Here is a 14322-nt window from a genome sequence, read left to right as displayed (position 1 = left end):
AAACTAATCACACCCCTTATACCATGTACGAAAACTAAATGAAAAAAACATCAATTAAATCAATTGGCATGCAGATTGCAACTTCTAATACACTATAATACACAAGGCACAACTCAAATTAGGCAACATACCTTCAATTTCTTGTCCACGATTATAGTTTCTGACGCACCTCGTATAACACCACCTAAACCCTAAAAACCCAATTCATACAGAACAAGGACTTTTGATTGCTTCTTATAGTTACACAAACAGAATCAAACGCCTTAAAATTTATCGATTGTGTGTATCACATCTACATCTCTAAGAGGATTTTGTGGCACATGTATCCAGGAGCCGTTTACGATTGAAACCAGGGAGAGTTAATGCACAACTTATTTTATGCCACAGATAAAAGACCATCGTGCCCTTTTCTTCCGGAAAATTTGTGTTACTAGTTCAAAGAATTTACAAAACTACCATTGTGTACCATTGATCACTGTTTTTTATAATAAACGGTTGAGATTCACTTCTAGCACTTCTCACTCTAACTATACTTCTCGCATGAACCACCCCTATAAATATATATATATATATATATATATATACTAGGCTATATGCCCGTGTGACACACGGGCCCGATAAAAATAAATGTGAATACATCAATTTTGAAATTGTAGTATAGTTAATGATATATATGACATAAAATATAACAATAATATTAAAAAAGTTATTACAAATTTCTAAACACTTCTTTGTATACAACATTTGATGTTGTATTTGAAAGATTGCCCTCATTATCTAAAGCAACAACTTTGATGCCATCTCGTCTTGTAACTCTTGATAATGCGACATACAATTGGCCATAAGTAAAAACAGGTTTTTTCAAAAATAAACCAACTCTTGATAGTGACTGTCCTTGACTTTTGTTTATGGTCATTGCAAAACATACGGCAAGGGGGAATTGTCTTCTTTGTAGTTTAATGTGCAGTTTTTTGTCAGTAGGTATCAAACTAATTCTTGGAATATAATGACGATCTCCTATGTGACTTCCGGATATAATTTCTACATGTATAACACGATTGCCCAATGACACCACTTTTAATATAGTTCCGTTACACATGCCACTTTTTTGTTCAATATTTCTTAGAAGCATTTCAGGAACTCCCACTTTTAATATTAAGTTATGGATTGGCAATCCTGAAGCTTTGACTCCATTAAGAATATCGGGTGAGTACAAAGTTTCATCTAAATTCTGATTGATCATCTCTGTTGGACATATACTATCCGAACTTAGATATTCTCTTTGATCACCAGAAAATATTGATAGCAATCTATCATTAATTTCTTGAACAACATCATTTTTTGGAGCCAGTATTGCTCTTTCATGAAAGAAATTTTGCTTGTTGAAATTATCGAGAATAAATGGATATACAAGTCTATTAGGTCCGATTCTGAATCCTTGATGAGAAGGTCTTCCGGTTATCTATAATTGCTTCACCAGTATTGTGACCACCAATATTACCCTCCCCTATATCCAAAAGCCAGTTTGCAAACTCCGTTGTCTTTTCGATATCAAATGAGTTGTTTGAAGAGAACAATCTCAAATTCTTTGTTAGTTTAAGGACCTTGCAATGTCTCCAAATGTATGACGAACTTAAAGAGGCATTTACAATCTGTTGTCTACTTCCACCAGGGACAACAGGTAATATTTGCCGAAAATCTCCTCCAAAAACTATAACCTTTCCACCAAATGGTAATTCAGATTGAAATATGTCCTTTAATGATCTATCCACAGCTTCAAACCCATGTTTATGTACCATTGGTGCTTCATCCCAAATAATGAGCGATGTTTCATGTAATAAACGTGCAAGATCACTATCTGGCTTTATGTAACAAATTGAATCCTCAACTAAATTTATTGGAATGTGAAAGAGATAGTGTGTTGTTCTTCCTCCCGATAGTAACAGAGATGCAAGTCAACTTGAAGCAACACTTAAACAACCTTGCCTTCAGATCTTAAAGATGCAGACAACGTCTTCCAAAGAAAAGTTTTTCCGGTCCCACCGTAACCATAAACAAAAAATACTCCTCTTTTTTTCTTACAAACCGATGTGATGATTTCTTCATATATAAGTCTTTGTTCGCCGGTTAGTAAAGAAAAAATCTCACCAAACTCTTCGTTTAACACTTGCCTATCGTATGCCAACTCCTCACTTAGTAGAACATTTTTTTGCAGAAGATATAGAATCGTCATCGGGAAAAAGCATAGTTGAAAACCTTTTTAGACTTGAGTTATTTTTAAGGAGAAACTTTTCAAGTTCAAACAATGTAAGGTTCTTAATTTGTTCTTCAGTTAGAAGTAAATCTGAAAGTGTTGGTCAATTTTCATACATTAGATAGATATATTATTTTCTAACAGTAACAACAATTTGTATATATAAAAATATAATTGTTGATACCTGGTCGCTTTAAAAGAAGACGTTGATCGTAGAGAATGTCATCTGATAGGTAAGTCCACGTTCTTTCCCATACAACTTCAGGTCTAGACATACTTTCTGACATAAACATTGTAGCAAATAAACTTCGTAAATAATAACCAGTGCCTGAGAAACTTTCTTCTGAGATTGCTTCAACGTATTCATTGTCATCGTCCAAAAGGCCATATGCATAACATGCATCTCTAAATGTAGGATATACTACATTATTGAATGTTTTAATTTCATCAAATTTTCTTGGACCTTTTACTTTGTTTAGCAAAATTCTTATATAATACGCTTCACCAAGAGAGGGGGAAACAACATGAATTCTACCAATTGAAAACCCTCTTTTCCTTCTTTCCCACTTGCGTTCATCGATCTTCCAAACAAACTTTGTAGGAAATAGTGTGCGTGCTTCTGGGTAAGATTGATTAGATTTCATCCATTCTAAAAACATTGAAGCAGTCACTGAAGGTTTATCCAAGACATCTTCTATATCATCAGAGTCTTCGTATATAACCTGTTGTTGTCCCGGTAGATGAAAAGGAAGCCTGATGACCGAAGTCTTCCTGTAATGAATGTCATACGATAAAATTCTCCATGATGCTTCGTATGCAGATATGTATCTACAACTGTAGTAGTCTTTTATTTCATCTACCGATTCCTGACTGTCATATTGTTGATTGCTTTGTACAAAACAAATAGAAGCCCTATCTTGGCCTTTGTTTATATATTTAAACAAATATTTTATTGAACCAGCTTGATTGCACCACTCCACATTGATGTGAGCTTGATATCTTTTTAAAAGTGTTTTGTTATACGGAATAACGCTTTTGTTATCTAACATGACATTTAACTTGTCAACAAAACGTCCATCATTGCGTCTTCTGTATACTGGATAACCTTCACCATCTATGCTTGTAAATTCACGGAATTTTTTTGGAAGTTTTTTGAACACTTTTTATCAACCATGCATGCATGGACAGCTGATATTTTTAATGCCACAAGGACCATGAATCATAAACTCCTTCACAAGATAATATAATTCTGGATCTTCATTTTTATCTGGTATTTCAGCAGAAATGAATGGATCAACATGATTGACTGTTGGAAGCCTGTGATCGACATTCATAATAAGCACAAATGAGCATGAGGCAAGCCACATTTTTGAAACTCCACGGTATACACAACTAAGATTATAAAAAATAAAACCAAAATTAGGTGTAACAAAAGTTGTTTACATCAAAGTTGTGAGAATAAAGTAACTTAAGTTAGTAAATAAAGTTGCTTATTAAAAGAAATTGTTTTGTACATATATATATGTAAACACAACACATGGTTCAAAATCTTACCTATAAAAATTTCTTTTGAATAACCTAAGGATAAAAAAATGATTCTAACAAATCTCATTATGAACCATTAGATACTATTAGTTGTAAACATGTTTTGTATATTAATAATTTAAACATTACAAAGACTTACTGAAAAGTAGTCCATAAACAAGTGGATAAGTTAAAAGAAATGGCAATTGAATAACATAAGGATATAACAAAGTGTCTATAATATCTCATTATAAACTACAAACTACTGTACTTGATTATATCCTATTGATGGTAAAGATCTTTTGTGTACATAAATGACCTTATTTATTAGAGCCATCATATAGGTTATCATAACCTACTCTGGAAAACCACCTGACAGGTTTACAATTTCATTATTACTTGCCTTAAACCATTCTTTTATATTTATACTAATACATATGTTTACTTATCACCACACATCCTCTAATACAATTCTCATACAAACTTTAAAAAAATGTCGATCTTAATTTCTTGGAGATTCAGTCACTGCCAAAACTCGTTTCGGTTGAAGATGAGTGATCATCGAAAAATAAGGATGTCAAAGGTCAGAGGTGTCATGAGGTTAGATTCTGATGTGCTAAGGAAGATGTATGATCTGGGTTATCCGTTGGGAGAAGATTACAAGAAACCTAAACTTCTTATGAAGAAGTTGGCTGCAAGATTTGATGAAAATGTTGAAGAAGAAGATCGTTTGTTATCAAAAGTGAATCACTGGAAGCTTTTCGATGTTTTGGACAAGATAGAGGTTCAATTTGAGAATGGAATAACTAAGAATTTCAATCGATACCAAGTTCTCACAGGTAACAATATTGAATTTCTTGAAGATTTGCCAACGATCCAGCCTTCTGTCGAAGAAGATACAACTATGAGTGTTCAAAAATTTCTATGCATGATGAGGTTCAGAGTTATGGATCTAAAAAATATTGCTGAAGAGTTTGGTGGTCCGGTTGTTTCAGAGGATGAAGAATCTGATGGATCTGATGGCTATTTCTCGGAGGAGATCAAGGAAGAAGATTGGGACTGATGATGATTGCTTTATTTGAGGTTAGTGATATATCAAAACTTAAGTTTTAAATGTTACTATAGTTTGTATAGTTAAAATTTAAATTTGGTTACTATTATAGTTAAGTGTTATATATTTAATTAGGATGGTGTTAGTATTATAGATAGGGGGTATTAATAAACTGTTTTGGATATCTTGCCTAAAACCCGTGGAGCGTAAAATAGTGACATAAAACTTTAAAAAAGCTTTAGTTAGTAACTGATTTGTTGAATGTTTTATACAGATAAAACACAAAAACAATACTTTAACAACCCCTTATATGTTTTGTAAGTATCAAGTAGGTAGCATTTGTAAGTGACTATCTGTATTTTTGTTTTGCAGATGATGTTGAATGTGGTGGCATGGGTTGAATATTGAATGGAAAAGTATGGTGTCGTTGTTGAATTAATATGTTTATGTTATGTGTTATGTTTAAGTGTGTTAGTGTTTTATTTTGTGGGTTGTTTAATGTGTTTAGGAATGTTTATGTTGGTTAACTATTTGGCTTATGATTATAAGCCATAATTTTCAAATGTTGATGTTATATATGCAGTTATGTTTTATATGAATATGGTTATCAGTTTAGATATGTTTATAAGTTAAGGTAAATAGAAATAATGATAGATAAATAGAGTATGTTGTTTTTTACTTAATACTTATGAGTATTAAAGTTGGTTAAATAAGTAAACCATATTTCTAATTTTTTTTCAATCATTTATATATACAAACTTATTTATATGTTAATTATATTTTCTAATAATTTTGTAAACAGTACGTAGCCACTTTTCTTATCAAGTAAAAAAAATTAAAAACAACTACATAATAATCTACTTTGTTAAAAGGTAATATGAATGTAAAAACTTGTGAATAATAAATTATTGATGTAACATACCTCCTTGAACCTTTCCAAGTATTACATTATCCTTCAAGTCTTTAATCATGGCATCCAACTTTATTTTAAATAATCTACATAAAATATCAGGTCTGTCTTCTGGCTTAAGCATAGTATCTTGAAAATACCTCTTCACTTCTGGCCACTTTGGGTTACATGTGATTGTGATGAAAAAATCTGGATATCCGTACCACTTACAAAGAGACATGGCATCTAAATAGTTTTGCAACATGTATCGTGCACTACCAGTAAAAGAGGAAGCCAATACAATACGCTGACCGAGTTTTGAAACATAATTGGTTCCCTGATTTTGAGCAGAGCGTAGATTTTCGTAAGTCTCGCATCTTAGTTTCTTTTGTTGACTACGTATGTAAAATAATCTTTTTCTATCAACCATAGTATACGCATCAACCGTCAATTGTTGACAAAACCTCCCCCCATTTAGATGCAAAGAATAAGTATTGACTCTATCTTGGAATCTATACGCAAAGAACTCTCTCATTGTACATGTATGTCTTTTAGAGCTGTTTGAATTTGAAACATCCCGATGAAGGATGTCTATTCTATAACCATCGTCACCATAAGGAAAAAATAGAGGATATTGAAGCGGTACATACGAAGGATGTAGTTCGCTGATCCTTTCTATTTTACCTATTTTAGTCTTCACAATAATATCTCTAGGTTCATATGAGGTGTCAATGTCTCCAACTATTAAAGCTGCAACTTCAGAAGAAGTTGGCAAGTTATATGTTCTTCCATCTTGCTTCCTTTTCGCAATAAGGCGTAATTTTAGATTAGCATGAGGGTTGTTTTGAAACAAATCTCTTGCCATTCTATAAGATTTAACCAACACATTATGTGAATCTAACATGACCTTCAGTTCTTGTATAATCTCAAGATCTACAATATCTGAACTTGATGTGGAGACATTGTTGGTTTCACTAAATAAAAGATTTAAAATACCAAGTAAGTACCGATTAAAAATATAATGTTGAAATAAGTTTATTATACAAAAGTAAGATAACTTACCCTAAAGCGCCTTGCCTATTTGCAACCTCATTTTCAGTGTCATGTATATAAAACTGAGAGAATTTAGGCTTTGATCCATCAGTTGGTAGGAGACTTCCAATAGCATGGTAATTTTCACCACCAAGTCTAAATACAAACTGACCATTGCCTCTGTTAATGGATGAATCGACTTTTCCACCCATTGACGTAAAGGAAAACATTGAATTGTAACGACGAATGTTCTTCATAAAGTGTTTGCTTTTTGAATCAAGACCATTAAAAAGATTTTTATAATCTGATGGAGGGTCCTTTAAATCTGGAAGTTTAACTTTACCATAACCACAACATAGAGAGAAGCTTGATTTATAATTTCGATTGTTGCTTCGTAACACCTCATCCTTCCACAATTTTGCCTCACAAGATTGACATATATGAGTTTGATCACCATGATCCAAGTAATATTTTAATGGTGTTTATTGAGCTTTATTACTATCTTATTATAGAGTATTGTATAACTTATTTATATGATAGGTAAACACATATTGAATATTGAAAAGTACCTTTCGTTTGGCCAGAAAATATGTATTCAATGAGTAGGTTATCATCATCTTCTTGTATAGTAACAAATGAATTTTCTTTTGCTATATTTTCTTTATTTGAATTGTATTTTCTCTTCGGTAGTGAATTATTGGATGAAGATGCTTGAGTGCATTTCATGTTTGACTTTTTAGTATCTCTAATTTGTTTTCTGATGGACCGACTCAATTGATGGCTAGTATAACTTTCATTGATAATTGAAATTGTAATTCATTAATTTAAAATCAAGAATAATTATAAAAGTTTGTATTAAAAAATATGAACATGAATGCAAAGTATATTATGTTATACCGTTTGTAATGTTTGAGAGAGGAAGTATAACATGGGATTCTGAAGATGTAAGATTGATTTCACGACATGGAATTGATTTAAGAGGATTAACAACTTCATTCAAATAGGTTGGAGTTCCATTACTTGTGAAGTTGTTTGACATGACTTCCATTTTTGGTGAATCTATATTTGAAAAAAGAATAAAGTATATAATTAATAATTGTGATATTAGTAACAATTAAATATAACTTTAAAATATGTTGTTTTAATATGAATTTCAGATTTACAAACTTTATACCTTTAAAATTGTTTGTATCCAATTTTCTTTTCCTGATTACTCTTTTTTCTTTTGAATCTTTAAAAAAGCAAAACATTGACGTTATTAATTAAAAACACAAAAAAGAAATTCATAATAGATATACCATTTGTAATGTTAGACAATGGACTTCTGGTATGTAGGGATGAAGAACCAATATTGATATGTTGATATGGATTTGAGGTATAAGGAGTAACAAATGATGTGTGAGAACCAAAACTTCCATAATCTAATGATGGGTTTAAAGAGCATTTTATGTTGTTTATACCTGTCATTATATAAAAGAGTTAAGTTTTTCAAAGTTTGAACAATTTATTATAATTGAGAATTGTATACATTGACCAAAATATATTATCAAGGTGTATTGGAAATGACCTTTTAGGCTGCTATGCGAACGAAGTAGTTTTGATCTTTTTCATCCAATTTTTGTTTCCTCTTCTTTCGCATGAGCTTTGCATAAATATATCGATCATTCGAATCTGAAAAAATGTACAAAATAAGTTGGTAAAAAACATTAAGTTGTAAAAATTTAGAGTTCAAAATGTAGTTAAAAATGTTTATGTTGACAAAAAACCTTCCTAAAATGATGCAGATTTAAGGATTAGGTTATGAAGTTTCAAATTGTTTTGTACAAATAAAATACAATAACATCTTTACATACTATTAAAGCAATACAATTTGTACACATGTCATTCAACTAGCCTTTCCACATCAATTGTCCATACAATTCAACTAGCCTATCCACATCAATGCCAGATCATTGCCAAGTCATCTATTTCCTTTCATATCTTGTATATAACTAAATAAAAAATGATGTTAATGATGGGAATCGAACCCTGGCACAATCCCGAGATGAAAACTTAACAAATGCAACAATGGCCAACCAACCAAGGACTACTGATGTTCAATTAGTTAAAATACAAATCCTAAATATTGAAAGAACCATTGTAAATGAAAGGTTTTTGTAATTATGACAATGGCTGAATTTCTCAACTATGATATAAGTAAATTGTCCATAAAAGACTCCTTGTCTAAATAGAATATAACAATCAATACATGATCAATAATCATTTGAAATTTGAACTGTTAACCGACATTAGTTAATATATATATATATATATATATATATATATACTAGTAGAGTTCCCGCACGATGAGCGTCGAACAATAGTTAAAGGTTGTTAACGAGCTAATATAATCCAAACCAGGGCTAGCTTGAACTGGACTCGAACTTCATTCCGAGCTGAATTGGCTAGGCTTCAAATTAAACTTGAGATGGTATGCTTGACAGTCAGTGTATGATTTGTTGTCCACAGCTGATCGAATAAGTTAAGGGTAGTTTAGTCTTTATGTTTAATGTAATATGGCTCATTCGCTAGGCATGTTTAGCGAATGAGGTCCATTCATTATAGATTAAGCTCATTCGCTAAGGGATTTAGCAAATTAAGGATCATTCGTTAATGTAATGTCCATTCGTTGAGGATGTTTAACGAATGGGAGGTCATTCTCTATGGGAAATCTAATTCGTTAGGTGTGTCTAACGAATGAGAGACCTCATTCATTAGTGATGATTAACGAATGAGGGTAGCTTATAAATAGGCATTTCCTAATGAATAAACGTAGATATCTATGCCATATTTATTCTCCGTGTAACGTTACCATGCCGAATACTCTATAGGCTTAACTTATGTAATGTATGAACAACAACGTATATCAATAAAGTATTGAAAACGTAATTGTCTCGTGTACGTATCATGTTATGCGATTAAATCTTGGCTCAACTTTACAATTTATTATCATAAATATCACACATATAACTTAATCATGTCGATGGATTAATTCTAAGACTTTACTTAACCAAAAAGTTGAGTAAGTCAGTTGCTTGTTATAAGGACTGAACTTGTGTTTATAGAATATATAGTCTCTCCCGTATTGTTTCTCCATTCATATGGACAGAGAAACAATAATAAATGTTTAACGTTAAACAAAAAGATAAATTATTTATAAGATTTCTAATGTGTTTTAACACTTGTATTTACTTAAACTATTGAACTTTATATGCATTTATATTTTCTCCTCCTTATACGAGAACCTAAATTAAGCATAATTCTTCAACTTTTAAATCATTGATAACTTTTCTCCACGACATTATTATATAAAAAACAACACCATAAAATCAAGCATTTAAAAAAAATTACATAAGTATTTTCTTTCCTAAAAAACAAACTACTTTTTTTTTGCTATACTATTTTTTTAAAGAAAAAAATGATTTTCTTTATACCTAGGTGTATTGTGCGTATAATAAGTGTGATTATAGTCATGCGTAATTATGAAAATATGTTGTGTAATTATCATAGAAGGTGTGTAATTATCTTTCTTTATGCGTAATTATGTGCATGCAAAACTGCAACATATATTGTGCGTGTCAAAATGGGTTGGTGTTATTTTCAAACATGTTAGAATTAGGTGGTGTTATTTTCCAACTGATCAGAATAGGTTGATATGGCACGCACAACCCGACGTTAGTAGGCGCGTCAGGCTTGCTATGCACGTCAACCAACAATGAAACGAACACAAACCCACATCTGTCGCATAAATCAATATCAAACTTGTAATCAATGTCGATACACAGGTAAAGAAGGCACATCGACCACATAGTTGTTACCGGTACGAGCGTAACTTGACGACCATAAACGCATAATGCATCATCGGATGCGTAACCAGATTCGGTACCTGGGTAACCCGCGCTTGAACGCATGAAATCTAACGTCGCCACGTGTGTAACGTGGCATCTGGCTCGTAACCGATGTCGGTACACATGTAACCCGACATCAAACGCTTAACCAGTGTCGGTGTAACCCGACGAAGCTAAACGCCTTGCCAGAACCCGGTTGTCGGTCGTAAATCGTATTCGTGTAACATGCGAATTTTTTAAAATTACAAAGTATAGCATTACTATACTCAAATTAAAGAGAACAAAATTTTCGTTTTTATGGTGTAGTTTCTTTTTTTAAGTATTAACGTATGAAATAGTTATGATCTTTTAAAAATCGTGAGAGGTAGTTGGTTTTACTTGAGGGGCCAAAAATATAATTATTGTTTATATAGTAAAAGATGATAAAAATTGAGGGGCCAAGATGTTAGTATTGATTGAAAGACATCTTTACCCTTAAAAAGAAGTTAAAATATTCATTAAGACTTGTAAACTTAGCAATATTTGTTGGACCTCTTAACTTTTAAGAGGTCAATCACTCGCTCTTTATATATAGTAGAGATATATTATGACGTCATCGGGTTAATGTCCGATCCAACCTCTCGCGTCGGTCCGACCTATGACCCGGTAAGGCGTCCGGGTCAATGTCCGGTCCAGGTCTGAAAACATTGATTTAAGCCTTAAAACATGGGATAATTAGGTTATTATTGTGGTAGAACCTAATTCAAGCACACGTTTATATTTTGTGTAATAATACTTATTTTGTCAAATTATTGTGGTATAACCGAAATACTTATTTTTATGCGGGTTTTTCGTTGGAGAATATTAAAAATATTTGATAATTTATTTCTTATACGTTTATATTTTGTTTTCATTGATTTTGTATCATATTTTTTCAGCTTTAATTATTTTCAAAGTCAACATAAAATTTTTTAATCTTTCCAAAGTTATTTGAGAATTCATCTATTGTAAAACGTTTTTAAGTTTTGCAAATTTAACAAAATATTAATGTCAGTGATTTAAAAGTTTGTTTCAAGAAAAATAAAAAAAAAATCATAATTTTTTGAAGTTGACTAATTCCAATTTTTTTTTATATTTTGTAACTATTTAGAAAATATTTCAATACGAGTTGTTTTGAAATAGTATCAAATTTGTTAGTTATAAAATGACAGCCAAAAAAAGGTTTTTATTGATATATCTTTTTGGTTTAATGGTTTAAGTTAGAAAGATGTTTTATGTTGTCATTTTACTTTGTTTGTTGTTATATGTTATTTTGTTTTAATAAAAACAACTTTATTAATGTTCAAATGTTACTCATTATTAAATATGTTATTATGGTATATTTAATTTGGATGTTATTGTTTTATAATATTTTCAGGTGGTGAAGCAAAATGAGTTTCTTTTGATAGAATGTTTGAAGAAGTTGATGTTGGTTTAATATGAAAGTACATGTTTATATCTTTTGTTGATGTTTTTTTGGTTGTTCGATGTACATTAACTTATTGTAACTTTTAATTTTTAATATCTAGACAATGTAAATGGTTAACGTTTTCGTCCGAAAATTTGAAGAAGTTTTGTGTTGCTTGAATTTGTTGTTTGAATTTATTTATGTTTGTTAACATGTTTTTTCACCTGTGTGTAACACGGGCTATACCCTAGTAATGTAAGATACAAAAACCAACACGTAACCAATACATAATAATAATTCAACCAAACTGTCTTACATCAAATACTTAAACAAAAGGATAATAAAGTGCATAACATGTCATCGTAAGATAGACTACAACAAAATGACATAGAAGTTCTTAACAGACAAACATAATAGGAAAGACATTTAAATAAAAATATAACAACCCAACATAAAACATTCAGACTTTAAGGAAATCATTTTTCAATCTTGAGAATATCTTGGGAATAAGGAGAACTGACTTGCCATCAGATGGAGGCTTAGTGGTAGACATTTCTTTGGTGATCTCAACATCATAGCTATCAAGCAAGTTTTTCTTAAAAGTTGGAGCCTTGGATTTGCGTTTAAACGTTATCGTTTCAACCACATGAGATTTTCCAACACTTTTGTCATTCACATCTGTTGCAATTGGAGTAACATTGTCGTTCATACTTTCAGCACCACCCTAGACATTTTTAAAAAGATATGGTTACAGATAAGTTATACATCATTACATGTAAATAAAAAATATAATATGGTTTTCAAATACCTTTTTAGTAGTTTCATTGGTCTCCACAGTATCCAATCACATGATAACCTCTTCAGAATTAACCGACTACAATATAGTTCAAATAAGTATTATTATTGATGAGGGTAATAAATATTTACGGTTGTATTAAACTGAAAACAGTTTTGAAAGGTAATACCATAAATTCAACAGTTCCTTGTGACTGGGTATCATTGAATCCAATGCTAAGAGAAGCAGATTTGTCAACCTAAATATTAAAAATAGTATTCCTTTAAAGAGTCAAGTATGATGATTAAAAAAATATTAAATTAAAAACAAATAATTGTGTAACCTCAAAATTGTTGGCCTTTTTCTCTAGTTCAAAGATGATATCAACATTATCAGTGAGTTTTGAAATGCCAAAAACTGAAGAACCGTTGTCGATGTTGTACTGTGTTATTTCAATCTTGAAAGCAAACATTTTCCCCACAAGAGCATCAAATTTAGCAGGAGTGTCACCGTTATCACCCCCTATAATATGTATGTATATTTTAATGTTAGGTAATCTTCAAATTAAAGAATATAATATTGCATAGTGAAGTAAGCAAATCTATACATATTTCTCAACTAGAGCTGAACCGGTTGTTTTCAGAAGTCTACAAGCCTCACAATCAAACAATGTTAAAGATATTGTTCCGGTTGAGTCTTGAACAGCCAACGGGACTCTAAGCCTATATAATAGAATTTAGAGGAATCATTTAGCATAAATATAAATTATAACTTAAATTATTTAATTAACATAAACTATAGATAGTTACCTTTGCAGATAGTGAACAACATTGTTATTGCAAGTCTCAGTTTTGCACTTATAAATGTCCTCTTCATCAACCAACACATCAACTGCTTGATTATTTTGGGTAAAAAGCCATACGACAACTATGAGGAAGGTTTTTAACAGTCGTAATAGGAAGAGTGAAGACACGCTCAAGGAGAGCTACATCCACCTCCACCCTACCCACCGCGACAACTTACCTCCCAACATGTGGCTTCGCAGTCCCCACTATAAACTCCTCCACATCTCCCATGACACACTTGTACCAGACTGACCCGTCATCATGATGGCAACCCTGACTGAGAGCATGTGACTCCATACACGCCCCACACAACCACTTGCGCGAGAACTTTAAAGCCTCACCAACCGAAATAAACAAATCCAAATTTGTTGAGATCGCCTCCCATAAGGTCTCTTTCTTGTCATCCGATGACAAATGAAGCCGCTTAATATGTGTAGCCAATCGAACCCCCTTGGACCCCGGTAATCCATCCGGGCAACAATGGAAGCCTCTAAACGGACACGGCCAAACACCCTAATCAATAACCCCGATCATACCACCCCCGCCCAACAAAATACCCCAGTAGCCACGAACCACACCAAAAAAAATAAACAAAACTCGAGTTGAGTTTGAGGAATGAACACCCGAATGTAAGTGGAA

General features: G+C 31.9%; 3 protein-coding genes across 3 annotated transcripts; all 3 read right to left on the bottom strand.

Moving 5' to 3' along the window:
• Window positions 1–1418: 1418 nt before the first annotated feature.
• LOC143629951 (uncharacterized) lies at window positions 1419–3303 on the bottom strand. Its single transcript, XM_077099093.1, has 4 exons — window positions 2439–3303; window positions 2290–2344; window positions 1982–2171; window positions 1419–1862 (listed from the first exon to the last, which is right to left on the bottom strand). Exons 1-4 carry the CDS (start codon window positions 3301–3303, stop codon window positions 1419–1421), a joined length of 1554 nt encoding a protein of 517 aa, XP_076955208.1.
• A 2431-nt stretch (window positions 3304–5734) lies between these two features.
• LOC143629950 (uncharacterized) lies at window positions 5735–6962 on the bottom strand. Its single transcript, XM_077099092.1, has 2 exons — window positions 6781–6962; window positions 5735–6692 (listed from the first exon to the last, which is right to left on the bottom strand). Exons 1-2 carry the CDS (start codon window positions 6960–6962, stop codon window positions 5735–5737), a joined length of 1140 nt encoding a protein of 379 aa, XP_076955207.1.
• A 5655-nt stretch (window positions 6963–12617) lies between these two features.
• LOC143629949 (uncharacterized) lies at window positions 12618–13980 on the bottom strand. Its single transcript, XM_077099090.1, has 5 exons — window positions 13862–13980; window positions 13469–13560; window positions 13182–13360; window positions 13029–13097; window positions 12618–12937 (listed from the first exon to the last, which is right to left on the bottom strand). Exons 1-5 carry the CDS (start codon window positions 13978–13980, stop codon window positions 12908–12910), a joined length of 489 nt encoding a protein of 162 aa, XP_076955205.1. The 3' UTR covers window positions 12618–12907.
• Window positions 13981–14322: the final 342 nt, after the last annotated feature.

The sequence above is a fragment of the Bidens hawaiensis genome, unplaced genomic scaffold, assembly GCF_021521415.1.
Source record: "Bidens hawaiensis isolate Kalapana, Puna unplaced genomic scaffold, B.hawaiensis_p1.1 tig00005498_1, whole genome shotgun sequence".
NCBI lineage: Eukaryota > Viridiplantae > Streptophyta > Magnoliopsida > Asterales > Asteraceae > Bidens > Bidens hawaiensis.
This window is presented reverse-complemented; position numbering and strand designations above follow the sequence as displayed.

Excerpts from the sequence above, each read along its gene's own strand:
- LOC143629951 (XM_077099093.1), bottom strand. The coding sequence starts at position 3,303 with ATGTTAGATAACAAAAGCGTTATTCCGTATAACAAAACACTTTTAAAA. Across the intron at positions 2,172-2,289 it reads ACATTGTTTGAACTTGAAAA|GCAAGTGTTAAACGAAGAGT; the intron begins GTTTCTCCTTAA and ends GGCATACGATAG. Across the intron at positions 1,863-1,981 it reads CTTTAAGATCTGAAGGCAAG|CCAGATAGTGATCTTGCACG; the intron begins GTTGTTTAAGTG and ends TGTTACATAAAG.
- LOC143629950 (XM_077099092.1), bottom strand. The coding sequence starts at position 6,962 with ATGGGTGGAAAAGTCGATTCATCCATTAACAGAGGCAATGGTCAGTTT. Across the intron at positions 6,693-6,780 it reads AATAGGCAAGGCGCTTTAGG|TGAAACCAACAATGTCTCCA; the intron begins GTAAGTTATCTT and ends TCTTTTATTTAG.
- LOC143629949 (XM_077099090.1), bottom strand. The coding sequence starts at position 13,980 with ATGGAGTCACATGCTCTCAGTCAGGGTTGCCATCATGATGACGGGTCA. Across the intron at positions 13,561-13,861 it reads GCGAAGCCACATGTTGGGAG|GCTTAGAGTCCCGTTGGCTG; the intron begins GTAAGTTGTCGC and ends TCTATTATATAG. Across the intron at positions 13,361-13,468 it reads TAGACTTCTGAAAACAACCG|GGGGTGATAACGGTGACACT; the intron begins GTTCAGCTCTAG and ends TACATATTATAG.